This window comes from Sesamum indicum, linkage group LG9 (assembly GCF_026168435.1).
Source record: "Sesamum indicum cultivar Baizhima isolate 11 linkage group LG9, ASM2616843v1, whole genome shotgun sequence".
NCBI classification, from domain to species: Eukaryota; Viridiplantae; Streptophyta; class Magnoliopsida; order Lamiales; family Pedaliaceae; genus Sesamum; species Sesamum indicum.
The window spans coordinates 18,147,021-18,160,867 of record NC_142665.1 but is presented as its reverse complement, the minus strand read 5'-3'; the positions used below and the strand labels follow the sequence as shown (position 1 = coordinate 18,160,867).

Sequence of the window (13,847 nt, the reverse complement as noted above, 5' to 3'; positions counted from 1 at the left end):
TGTGTGCCACAACGACTAGTACAAAAAAAAAAACCGTAATAGGTCTAGCTATATTTTCTGCAAACCGTAAAAAAATAATAGTCAATGCCAACTTAGGACATTCCTCCATAGTCTTGTGCACCCACCCACATTCAAACACTACAGTTCTCTCTTCAATTGTAAAGGGATTTTTGATTTGACAATTCATAAGCTTAGTCTTGGAATTGGAGCAAGAATTACCATAGGTTCGGACGTGTTGACAACGAGAACCATCATGAAAATTAAGGAAACTGCAAATGTCCAAAGAGGAAATAAGACCAAAAAGACACTCAACTACACTTGTGGAGCACCAGGAAGAAAGAAAGAGACATGAATAAGACTTAAAGGATGGGTTTTGTGCAGTGTTTTACAATTGTGTAATAATTTCATTCGCCATAACAAGCAATAGCAGAATAAATTTCACCTTCATGTGCAGTTTTGGATATCCCCAAGAACACAAGATGATCAGCCTTAGTCACCCAGGTCGAGTAGAAAGACTGCTACTCGGTTCATCCGAAACTAGTATTTCAGTTTGTAAAACACATCTATATCAGAAGTTAACAAATATATGGTTATCCATCCATGTTGTAGTCATCTTGTTGCAGATAAGGATTATAGTTCCCTGGAACTTCAATCTTTCCTATGAACTGGTCCATTCCTGCATTTGTGAACTTAATGTGATCAAAGCATGTAGACAGGGAAGTATATATGCAAAATGAGGATTGCTGCAATAATAGGAATATCTGAGGAGACATACATATGCAGTCTTTTTGTCCCAAGATAGCTGAGTAAATAGATAGAAAGGGCTGACATTTTTTTGCTAGCTCGGCTATCAAGAGATGTCATCTAAGATACCTTGTTAAGGGCATGGTGTTTGAGTAAAACATTAATGCAAAATACTCCCTTGATAGATATGAGGATTCAAATGTTGGTAGCTTGGACCAAAAAGAAGATCATTCACGTAGACATGTAACTACTTATTTATTTATTCAGCAACTATGACCTTATAACAAGAATAGGAACAAAAGATTGCAAGAACTAAGCTAATTCTCTATCCCTGAGTTTTTCAAAGTTGAAAAGGTTTACCCTTGTTTGCTTTTATAACTTCCAGAAACAACTTAATCAGATTGAAATGCTTCTCTCCCTAGTCAAGAGCAGAATTCCGGAAAGCTACATTTACAACTTGCAAATGTGTGTAGATAGTAAGAGAGAGAGAGAGCATTTGATCTTTGCAAACATCTTTTTTTTTCCTTGGAATTTCCTTTTCCTTTTCCTTTAAATTTACACAAGAAACAAGAATGACAAAGTACCTAGTGCAGATATTCCCACACGCAAGCATCCCCTACACAATGTATATATGAATCTTATACATTTGTGTATACTTACATATAAGTTATTTGCATATATAAGTTGAAAATATGATGTGTATGTGCTTGTATATATATATATATATATATATATACAAATGCACTGTAAATTCATGTGCAAGAATATATGTATGTTAGCATGCTTAATCCACATACAAACATATACATACACAGGGCCATATTGTGCTTACGCTTCACTTATCAAGCTACTTATTGACCTTTAGACTAGGTTCTTGTGCATGCTCTAACAATTAATAGCTATTATGGTTCGCTTCACAGTATAAGGGAATAACTCAAGTGAGATGCGTAACCAACGAAGAATATCATTTATAGGTGTGCTTGGAAACACACTTAATGTTTTAAGATAAGATCTAAAATCATCTTTTATTAGTCAAAGAGTAATTCACTTTCATTGAGTTGGAGTGCTGCTGTACACCCAGCTCAGTATTAAAGGAATGTATTGAAGTAGACCTCGTGAGAAGTTAAATACTGAATATTTAGAAGATGTCAAGATGGAAAGAATGAAAATTGACTGTCTGGTTCGTCTGATTGCTAAATGTCTCTTTTCTTAAAAGGGTGATGTTTGAAGCATATACACACCACATTAAGACTTTAAGAGGCTATAGGTTCACTATCTGAAAGCTGAAGATTGAGTTGGTCCGCTAGAACCAAATATGTCTTAGGCTGTGTATCCACCTAATATATCAAACACCCGATTTCCCAGCCCAAAAGGCCAATCTATAGTACCTAGAGAGAAAACAAATGAGGAATTGTGATTTTGGAAGGAACTACGTACTCGGATTCGGCAACATACTCCCATAAAATGGTATTTGCCCAAAACTGCCACCAAACTTTGAGCTTCCTTCTGAAGGCAACACAGGCTCAGGTTTACTGGTACGTGGATCGACGGAGTGCATCGAAGAACTAGCCTGAGGAGTTTGGAAACAGAGATCCTCCGTTCTCGAACTTAGAATGTGATGTGCTTGAAATTCCTCAGGCTTTGTTTTCTTCTCATTTGGTGACTCTACCTCCGTCTCTACTTCTGATTCAGCATTATTTGCTGGTGCAGCCTGTTGCTTCCTCTTTGACCTTGCACGCCTGTTTTGAAACCAATTATATACATTCGTTTCAGAAATCTGGCCATGTTGAGACAACTCTGTGGTTATTTCTTTGATCTTCTGCTTGCTTGGCGTTCCAATCCCTTGATCGAATATGCGTTCCAGAATCTGAAGCTGCATAGGTGTTGGCGTCCAGCGCTGTCTTCCGGTGATCTTATGGGCACCAGAAGTTATTAAGGGGTCACAATATAGATTTCCCAACCTCACTCCTGATGCAGGAAAGCAAAGTGCATATTCCCCATGAAGGCGCAGACACAAAACAAGTACAATAAAGCAACATGGGATCAAGAGAAAGGCCATCAGTAAGTTGATCACTATCCATACTTTAATACTGAAAACCTATAAGCCTCAGGGTGACTAAACTTACTGTAAATCTAAGCACAGAACCATAAAAGCATAAAAATTAGGCTGCATTTGCTGGATACCCCATTTATCAACAACAATGGAACACGGGAAACAAAGAAACCAAAGAAAATGGTACCGAGAAATCTATCAGAGCACTCACTTTGAATCATCATGCCAGAAATCTTCAAGCACAAAAAAAGAAACAATTCAGCATAGCTAAATTAATTCGAAAACTTTGACCAATTGTCACATAAACCTGACTAAGATTGGGAAGACTAAACAACTCAATTTAGCAGACAAGGAGAAGAGTATACAAAGCAGGGAACAAAAGCAAGTGGTATCAATAACTCAAGATACCAAGAAATAGTAAAGTAGATAATGAACAGTAAAATCCCCCAAGAATCATCAATTTCTCTATCTACTGCATTCTCCCCTTCACATTTCAATCCAAAAGATGAAAGCTTTCTTTCAATCAGGACCACACTGATGAAAGAAAATGAAAAACAGAACTGCAAACAATTATCAAGATTTTTTGCTACTCTTTCTTTTTCCATTTCTTAACTTCTTCCACAAAAAACCAAAATTCTTCCATGATTCCATATGACCGATAATCCATACCAGCAAGTTCGTTCTGGGACGTAAGGGATTTGTGCAACTCAACAAGCTGTTCACAGATGGTGGCGTACACAGCTATCTGCTTGCGGAGGACTTCCATCTGCTCGTCTGTCATTACCTTCACAAACATCCCTCCCCCAGCACCGCCGCCGCCACTGGGCTCCTCCGCCTGTTGCGGCGGTTGCTTTTCCCACTCCATCACTCAACAGATTTTTCACTTTCTTGTGCAGCAGTGCCCAGAATTTGTTGGTAAAGAAAAAGAGTACAGGAAAAAGGTAACGACAAAGCTAAGCAAGAGAGTCAAGAAGGCAATAATGATCATATGTATGTGTTTTTATACGGATAACGACAAAGTATACTCATGTGCGGAGAATAGAATGCCAAATTTTCTACTTTTCTTCCCCGAAATCATCGGCGAGTGGCCCATTTGTAATCAAAGTTCGGTGATCTATGTCAAGGTACATTTTTTGTTTTGCAGTATATATATATATATATATCAATTATATCATACATTCTTTAATTTCGATGATCTAAATAAATTTTCTAAAAATATTTTAAAGTAAGATTGATAATCAAAGTTCGGTGATCTATGTCTAAGGTACATATTTTGTTTTGCAGCATAGATACATATATATGTATATACACACATCAATATAAGATCATACATCCCTTGATTTCGGTGATCTAAATGGATTTTCTAAAAATATTTAAAAGTAAGATTGATAATCAAAGTTCGTTGATCTATGTCAAGGTGCATGTTTTGCTTTTGCAGCATATATACATATATATGTATATACACGCACATCAATTATAAGGTCGTACATCTCTTGATTTCGGTGATCTAAATGAATTTTTTAAAAATATTTAAAAGTACGATTGATAATCAAAGTTCTGTGATCTATGTCAAGGTACATTTTTTGTTTTGCAGCATATATACATATATATATATATGTATATACACACATCAATCATAATGTCGTACATCCCTTGATTTCGGTGATCTAAATGAATTTTCTAAAAATATTTAAAAGTGATTGATAATCAAAGTTTGGTGATCTATGTCCAAGGTACATTTTTTGTTTTGCAGCATATATACATATATATATGTATATACACACATCAATCATAAGATCGTACATCCCTTAATTTCGGTGATCTAAATAAATTTTTTTAAAATATTTAAAACTAAGATTGATTTAAAATGTGCATTAAAAATAAAAAAGCACTGATGGATTGTAATACTTTTTTTCTTTAATGTGAAATAAGTGATAGTTTGAGCCCGAATGAATTATTTGATTAGAAGGATGTAGACTTAGAGATGTAAATTAGTCGAGATCAATTTATTTAAGAATGTAAAGAGTTTGAGTCGAGTTCTGGAAAAAGTTAAAGCTCGAGTTCGAGCTTTACTAATTTATTTTATAATTAAAATAATAATTATTTAAGAATATTTATTTATTATATTTTAACAAAATTATATTTTTAATTTTCTTCAACTATTAGATAATTTAAAAATAAAAAATTATGCTTATTTTTAGATAGATTTTGAAATACCATACTTTTATGATGATATAAAATTAAAATATGAGATATTGTTTGGATATAATTATGCTATATTATAAATATTTTGTTTATTAACTTGATATACGATCATATGTGTACTTAAATATATAAAAATATTAAAAAAATAAAAAGATCGTGAGCCGACCCGCGAGCTTAGTTTAAGGTATGAAATTAGGCGTTGCTTCCCATCCCAAACTAAACAACTGTGCTTAATACTCGAGATGCCTTTACTCTATGGATCGATATAAGATACCATTCGCTATTCGACCAATCACTGTGGCTATAGATTTAAAGAGTCTAAACTATTTCAAAGCGCATAGGAGATATATCCATCATATATTGACAGGGGACAAATTCTATCTTCAAATCCACCATCCTCGCTACATACTCCGACTACACTAGAAAAGGCTTATAACGGCTAGATTGAACACATGATTATCTCTCGTCAAATCCAAGATACAATCATCATATGCATTCAACTACCACGATTCTTCAAGTTAAAAGACTAATCATGTACTATCGAAGTCGAAAATCCTAGTTATACCAATTAAGCCTCTAAAACTTCCTTATAATGATTTTCACAAGTCAATTCAGTCAACTTGACAACCTTGTCAACTAATCCACTAAAATTATGTAGACGTTCTACGTATGTCACTAATGGCATGCATTTATCCAATAGACTCTAACCTTGTCCCTTATGTTTCAGGTACAAATGGAATATTTATTTGACAGAAGGGAAAAGAACTGAAGCAGTCATGTCCGAAAATTCATGGCCCAACTAGAGATGCGCACGACAAAGAGAATTCCAACATATAAAGAGCATATATAAACCAGAATACACAAATGCATTGATTAGCATCGCATGCAAACTTATGGATGATATATACATATGATTTTGCGAGTGAGAATAAACAAAGTTTTCATATATGGTAAATATTTCATGATATTGATGCTCATGAGCTGCCATCAAAATATTCATATCAAATCCAATTATCATATCACCATAAAAAAATATGATATATTCTTTAATTATTATCAAAACATTGATTATTTATCATTGTTTTAGGAGAACTCGCCAAAATAGTAGCAGTAGCTGAGAACCATGCATGGAAAATGAATACTAGAAATCGGAGCTAAAAATTATGACAATTATTGATTAATCGTGTTCAAAATCTTATCAATTGTCAATATTTAATAGATATTGTTAAGATTTAATTTTAAATTTATTGACTTGGAATTTTTTTTTATAGTATTTTTAGATTGGATTATATAAGTTTTTCGAAATTTTAGCCATAATTAACTTTGATTTTTTGTAACTACGTACTAAAAATGAAAAATAAGATCAGATTAAATCAATAAATTAAACGACAAAATTGAATAGGAAAAAGTCAATTAGGACAAGTTTGTACTCACTTGGAATAGAGATGAAACCATCCCATAGATAAAAATCCCTAATTATGTAGTTTCAGTTCTTTTTGCAAAAAAGAAGAAAAAAGATGTGGATTTTTTAGGGTTTTGCAAAAAACAAGCAGCAGCAGCAGGCACACGCGCAGCCGCACATCTATCTGCGTAGTTAGCCAGGCATAAGGCGCACACCTTGCTACGTGCTTTGGCTCGCAGCACTCCGGCGCACTTGGCGGTGCCTGCGCATCTGGGCACAGCCGGCAGCCGATGGGAGCCTGTTGGTTGTGTTGTATCATTCTTTTTTGAAAAATTGAATTTCTCATTTTTTTTCTACATTTTTTAACTTTTAATTTTTGTCTGATTTTAGTTAGATTAGATATTTTTAAAATTAAATAAGCCTCAAATTAAAATCAAAATTAGTTTCCATTAAAAAAAAAAAAGAAGCACATTGGATTTAGGGTGCAAATATCCATTTTTAGTGACATTATTAAATATATATTTTTCTGTATATAATTGTGTCATTTAATATTTATGATATTGGATATCATTATTATATTCATAGTTTGTTATGTGGAGCATATTTATTTTGAAAATAAAAGTATTTGTTAATTGAATTAATAATAGAAATTATCACGAAACATATGGTCCTGTGTATGGTTTTACTTTTTGTTGGGTGGGGCCTGTATGTCTCTCATTTTTCTTCTTCTCTCTCGTTTTATGCCTTTAATTAAAAGATTTGCTTTCTCTATAGGCGATGAAGGCTCATGAAGGAGGCTATTGGTTGGACATAGAAGATTCCTGATGAAGAGACCCGAAGGTCGGAGCCCATGATAGAGAGTTTTAGAAGATGAAGAGGTGTTACAAGACCTATTAGCTGTAAATTAGTTAAACTTTTGTAATACCGTAGGCATACATTAAATTGATATAAATTTACTACAAGCTCAGTAGGTCGCATATGATTAGGCTTCTATCTACTGCAAGCTCAATAGATCGTATATGATGGGGCTTCTAATCAGCCAACAAAAGCGTGCTAGGCTTTTTATTTCGTGTGTAAGTATAATTTCAATCATCTAAGAAGTAAAATATTTTCATATCAAGTAAATATAATTTTAATTATTTCTTATTTTTTTAAAAAATATATAATTTCAAATTTTTAGAAAGAGAATGCAGGTGCAATCAGTCCTTCAACTTATCCTACTTTATTTTATTTAAATTTTAAAAGTCGCGCATGTACTTAAAAATTAGATCCTCTTATATATAAAATAGGACAGACAAACTCGATTATAACTCCTTATAATACAATGAAAACAAATAATTATTAATAATGAAACTATTTCTGTCATTTTCATATCCATAAATAAATAAATAAAAGAACATATGCACCCACAACCTTTTCTATGAACCCCTTGCTATATTATACACATCATGCCTATATTATACGCATCTTCACCCATTATTCTCGACAATTTCTTTCGCTGTATCACACAATCTAGTTCTACAACTATTACCGCTATGTCTATTAACTAGACAAAGTCCCTTGCAAGAGAATGATTCGAGCAACCCTACTTCGCAATCTCTTCAAGACTTCGTAAGTACATATCCTGGACCATTTCCTCAATCAGATCACCAGCGATCTCAGACCCAAGATTTTCACCCATCACATATTTTCCCTCATCCATCAACCTGGACCACGTCTTGGACTTTAAATCTCGAGCAACCATGTTATCAAGAACATAAACCGATCTATCAGTTGAAGGATGCACGTAAACTCGAATGCTTTCCCACACACGAGACACTAACTTCCTTCCATGAGGAGGCTTAAACGCAGGATCAATAGCCTTTTCCATGTACCTAACCGTGTTTGCTGGTTCTCCAAGTACAGCAGGGAGTGCTTCATTTAACAAATCAAGTATCATCTTGCGGTTTAGTTTTGCCTCCTGATTTGAACACCTTTCGTCCACTTCAGTGCTTTGTCTGTAAGACTCTTCCACTTCTTCAAATACCTGGTGGCTGATAGGTATGCAATGTGGACCCCACTTTGACGGTGACCGGATGCATGAACCATCATACAACCCAGAAGCCACAAGTAAATCTCTTATGTAGGCTTCGGCTGGATTATCTATGTCAGTTTCGACTTCATGAGGTGGCTCTTCAACTTTGGTCTCCTTGAGGCCAGTGCATTTCGGTTGATTTAGCTTTTTCTCTGACTCTGTTTGGTAGTGAAAACAGGGAAAGCGAATAAGGGTGAAGTGCTGATGCAGAAAATTTAGAGGAAAAGGTGAGAAGAAAAAGCAAGAAGAGTCATAGAACTGAATGACCCATTATGGGTTGCTATTTGAATTGCTTGCATCTATTTGTTGGCTACAAATATGGTTCCATTAAATGAGAGGAGTGAAATTTAATTACAAACAAGTTTATGTTGTTGTGGGGTTTCAACCCAAATCCAGTAAACAAACCTTGAAAAATAGGGATCCAATTTTATGATTTTAAATATGCTGGTTATCCTGTTATATTTTGCAACTCTCTTTATTACAAAGTGCCAAAACACAATCTTGATTCATGCACCCACGCTAGTTGATAATATCTCTAGCTGGCTGGTGTATCTTTAGCTTTGGTGTTACAGAAATCTAGCATAGCAAAGATACCTTTCTGGAAAACTTGCTAGTGCAGAAGGGCTTTGTACTACAAAAGTAAACTAGAAAGTGCAACTTCACTTACCATTCAAGTCTGAGTTTATTTGATGGAAAACAGGGAGCATTTCACTGTCCTCCAGCGGAAGTACACCTGATGATGTTTGGCTCGTATGATCTGCTGGTCTCCCAAATTCCTCACAGGGAGTACTGCATACAGATGCTGGGCTTGGTGGCACTTCAGTGGAGTTCTCCTAATAAGAATAAGAACAGATATACAACAAATTGGCATCAGACTATCACTTCTTTTAAGAAGTTAAAAGTCGATCAAGAGTCAAATAAGATCCTCACATTTGTTTCACAGAAATTCCACGTCACCGTTGGTCCGCTTGTCACATCATTGTAGAGATCATGTTTATTATAATGTAAATCATCCACTGACTGAACTCTCCTATGAAGCAGCCTACCTCTAAGGGTAAAGCTGTATCGAAAGCTTGAAACCTTTTCCCGTATGTTGAATTTATCCTTCTTTTTCTTGGCACTCATCGAGATATTCTCAACAATTTCATGTTTCCTCCTTATCTGGGCCCCGGTCAATATATGGCGATCTTCCAGAAGGAGCTTGCCAAATGTTCCGGACACTGGAGCAGACAAAGATCTAATAAGGTTCCCAGGAGAAAGTTCCTTGTTGTGCATTCCACCATCACATGGATCCTGTCTGAAAGACCTACTTTGCTTTTCTATATCATTCATACAGCTTTCGGAGCAGCCCATTTTATCATCAATCCATATGTGCCTTGACTTTTCAGCTCTCTTCTCATAATCTAACACTGATAATGATCTTGAACTTTTAGTTGAAACTGTTGGAATTTCTGTATGTATTTCGCCTTTAAGAACATTCCTTAACCTCTCTGTCAACGATCTCCTTGTATCTCTGCTAATAAACTCAGGGTGACCTGTTCCATTTAACTGAATATCACTGCTATAAGATCTTGCAGACTCTGAACGAAGTAAATTCACCTCAAGGTCCTTCGAGACACTGTCTCTCATTTTTTGTGCAATACATTGAGCTATTTGTCTTGGTTGTGATGGCTTTTCCTGATAACGGCTCTCAGTTCCTCCTCTAGTCGCTGTACTTTTTGAACTTTTACCTTGCAGCTCCAACTTCAGCCTTTCCTTCACCTCTTCAAGAAAATCTTCTATGCTACCCCTTTTTGCCGAAGTGCAAGGAGTACCATTCCATGAATCTTCTTCACTGACGCCAATTTTGTCAGGACCAGGCCTCAAAATCACTATCTTGGTGGGAGCAGAAACAGCACCCCATTGGTGATCAGCATTAGTCAGTTGAGAGGTCCGCAACTCTGTCACTGGCATTCTATCTGAATAGGGAGATTCCTCTACCCCAGCTAAAGTATGATCCTTTTTCTTTTCAGAATTACATGAAGTAAGTATTTCATGTGGACCTGCTGTTACAGAGAGATTGTTAGGTTCCATCAACCTCCCCCTTGTTGTCACTCTCTGGGAATTAGCATAAAGAAACACCTTTTCCCTCTTGAGGTCATCTTTGGCTATCCACTGGGTTGGATCATTGCTGATATCTACAACCTTAGAACACTCTTTAAATCGTGTTGCTTGCCATGCTTCAAAATCTTTCTTAAACTTCTGCAGCTCCTGTTCTTGAGGGTGTTCTCGGGGTTTAGGCTTCTTCAGGTTGATGCGGCTAGTGAAATGATCAGAATATCTATCAAAATTGTAACCAAAAGAACCAAAGTCTGGCTGTGTTGAGGAACATGTTGTAGATTGATCACAGACAACCGACCCCTTTTTTGACCTTTCCTTGTCCATCACCATGGGTGCAGGAGTTTCATTATTTTTTTCAACTATTTTTGGTGCTTGCCCCAAATCAAATGGTAACATATCAACTCCCATTAGACGAGCCACTATGCTCAGTCCATTTTGTCTGGTGTTTGGTCTTTTAGAAATCTCTTCACTGATCAACTTCTTGATTGGAGCCTCGGTGGAATAACAGTTCGTCAGATGACAAGAATACTGGATAAATTTAGCAACACAATGAAATGTTATTCATGGGAAACAAACAAGTGAATACCTTCGAAATATTATTTTGGTTGTTCCACTCATGGATAATACTAAGCTTTAGCAGTTGGGAATCAAATGATACATCAGGAAAGACCAATGATTAAGCGTAATATGCAAAGAGGGGACTGTAGGATAATCAAAGACTGAGAGCATAGACCACTAAAATACACCTACAGTAAGAGAGCACGCAAAAATACCAGTTTCCATCAAAATATCTCGGTCTATTGGACAAATAGGTCGTAAAGAGAATTGATGTATTGACAACTAATGGAACTCCAGGACAACTACTGCAGAGAGGATACAACCACTAAACCTCCAAACCCTCCTATAAAAGGTCATTGCCAACCCATATTTTTCAGAGAACGCAACTTCATTCTCCTTGAACCTATCTCACAAAGAGCATGAATCCTAAGAAGAAGAGTGCAGGAAGGTAATGCGTCTCTACACTACCCTGTTGCACAAGGAAGAATTATCATAAAAGAACCCCAGATTTTTAGTCTTTTATTGTACATCAGCGGAAGGCACAAAGTATCGTAAAAGTTCAATACTCAACAACCACAACACATGCAAAATCTCAAACAGTCATAAAATCAAAACAAAGTAACGTTATTACCAGTACACTATCTCTCCCTGCATACAAGCCATAGGATGTCTCAACTGGTAGCTCCGAACTGTTTCTAGGAGCTTCTAAACCTGGAAAATAGTAAAAAATGAGCATTCGCTCTAGTTAATTTGCAGGCAAGAACATAGAAGAACATGTAGACTTTCATTTTTTTCATTTCATAAAAAATTGTCCGCTGCAGATTGATCCTCATAATATAATGACAACGTCCCAACAATACCCACCTGTTATTATTATAAGGATATTACCTATCACTAATCATATTTGGATACATTCATGAAAAGTATTTTGGAAAATTAGCACTCCCAATCAGTCAAATCATTTCAGAAGTTAACTTGAAGATGGCCATAGGTGCATTTGCTGATTATTTGGACAACAACAATACTTCCAGAATAGAAACCACTAATAAAAAGTTATATAATGAATTGGAGCCACTAATGTGAAAAGCAGAAAACACTGGCTCAGTGCACAGCACAATCAAATACTAAGTTGGATGGCTAAGCAAATAACCAATAGTTCAATGATATAGGAAAAACTACTCAGTGAAGTTACACAAAATTAATCTTACATCCAATAATTAATTCCATCATGGATACCTTTTGAACAATTTCCAGTGGTAGCGTAGAAATGAATTAAGATAAGGATCTTAGAAATTTGCTGTCTACATACTTACCGCCAACATGTCTCATGCTTGTAAATTTTTTCTTGGCCATGGAGTTGAAACAAGCTCTTTTAGCAACAACAGTTATCGGTAAAGACACAATAGGCTCAACTAGCCATCTTCCTATTATATCATTAAACCAAATTCTTTATCTTCACCAATATAAGGAGCAAAGAGCAGGCCAGTCCAGTCCTGCATACAACATGGTTCACCAATATAGCGCGCGTTATACAATAATAAATTGCATCAATAGTATATTTTTTCGGATTAAAGAAAACATGGTTCACATAACTGCAAGAACATTATGACATTTCCTGCAAAACAAGAAAACACATTGGCCCTTGCAGCATCACAGAACCATAGAGCGCAACTGAACTCAGATAAATCAAACTTAAGTGATTCTTTTTATTATGGTTATGAATTCTCCAAATAAAGGATGAATCAATCATACAAGTAATAATTGCCGGTGAACTGAAGAAACCAACTATTCTTGCTTTTTTCAGCACATTTTAATCATTTGAATCCATTTCAACACTTATGTCTACTGAGAGACGTAACTTTCCTTCTTTGTGCACAAAGAGAAATTTCTCTATCAAAATGATTGTAGTTTTGCAAAGGAAACTAAAAGGTTAATCTCCATAGAACAGAATAAGTAACTGAACAAAATAATTTAAAATCGTTGATTTAAATGACAAACGAGAATTGCATGAAACTTATGATCGTTTTTTTTTCCCCCGATATGACATGAAACTTATAAAGTAAAATTAGTTCCCAACTGGAAACATTTCCATTACATAAAATAAACATCAAATGACATAATTGTCAAATTTCACGCTTCTCACTAACACAATTACACGACTGTACAATCAATAACATCATCCGATTTCGTCATCAGTAAAGGATAACAAACAAGACAATAGATAAACGGAACAAATTACGATATCAAGAACTGAACCACCTTAGATTAACACATTCCAAATCTAACAAAATCTCCAACAAAGTTAAAAGCTCTGATCCAAACCAAACACTGAAGAACACATGAGCATGGAGCGAAATTCACGTCTCAGTCACACAAATTTACCCAAGATCAGGAACTAACCATTGAGACCTCACATGCTTCACCACCATTACAAGTTAGCTAAAAGGTCAGACTTCAACCTCCAGCTGCGAGAAAACGAAATTGCAAAGAAATGGCAGCGAGAAAACCACAGCAAACTATGATCTGCGAGCTAAAATTTGTGCAGACGCCACAGAATAAGAAGAAATGGTTTAAGAGAGAATGAAGTACAAATAATAATGAGGGAAGAAAAGTTGTGCTTTTAACATGACAATCCATTGCTGGAAATCACACCGCCAGCAACCCAAAAGCCACTCTCTCTCTCTCTCTCTCTCTCTCTCTCTCTCTCTCTC

General features: G+C 35.6%; 2 protein-coding genes across 3 annotated transcripts; both read right to left on the bottom strand.

The window, feature by feature from the left end:
- Nucleotides 1-335: 335 nt before the first annotated feature.
- Nucleotides 336-3,777, bottom strand: WOX13 (WUSCHEL related homeobox 13). The gene is made up of 3 exons (XM_011101594.3): nt 3,467-3,777; nt 2,182-2,712; nt 336-676 (listed from the first exon to the last, which is right to left on the bottom strand). The coding sequence occupies exons 1-3, from the start codon at nt 3,660-3,662 to the stop codon at nt 591-593; spliced, it is 813 nt and encodes a 270-aa protein (XP_011099896.1). The 5' UTR covers nt 3,663-3,777; the 3' UTR covers nt 336-590.
- Nucleotides 3,778-7,724: 3,947 nt separating this feature from the next.
- LOC105178187 (uncharacterized) lies at nt 7,725-13,847 on the bottom strand. 2 transcript variants are annotated; one of them, XM_011101597.3, is made up of 6 exons: nt 13,537-13,847; nt 12,450-12,629; nt 11,768-11,847; nt 9,409-11,106; nt 9,146-9,311; nt 7,725-8,636 (listed from the first exon to the last, which is right to left on the bottom strand). In XM_011101597.3, the coding sequence occupies exons 2-6, from the start codon at nt 12,487-12,489 to the stop codon at nt 7,990-7,992; spliced, it is 2,631 nt and encodes an 876-aa protein (XP_011099899.1). In that variant the 5' UTR covers nt 12,490-12,629; nt 13,537-13,847; the 3' UTR covers nt 7,725-7,989. The 2 variants fall into 2 exon arrangements, with proteins under 2 accessions (XP_011099899.1, XP_011099898.1); XM_011101596.3 differs by lacking the exon at nt 13,537-13,847 and adding an exon at nt 12,730-12,812.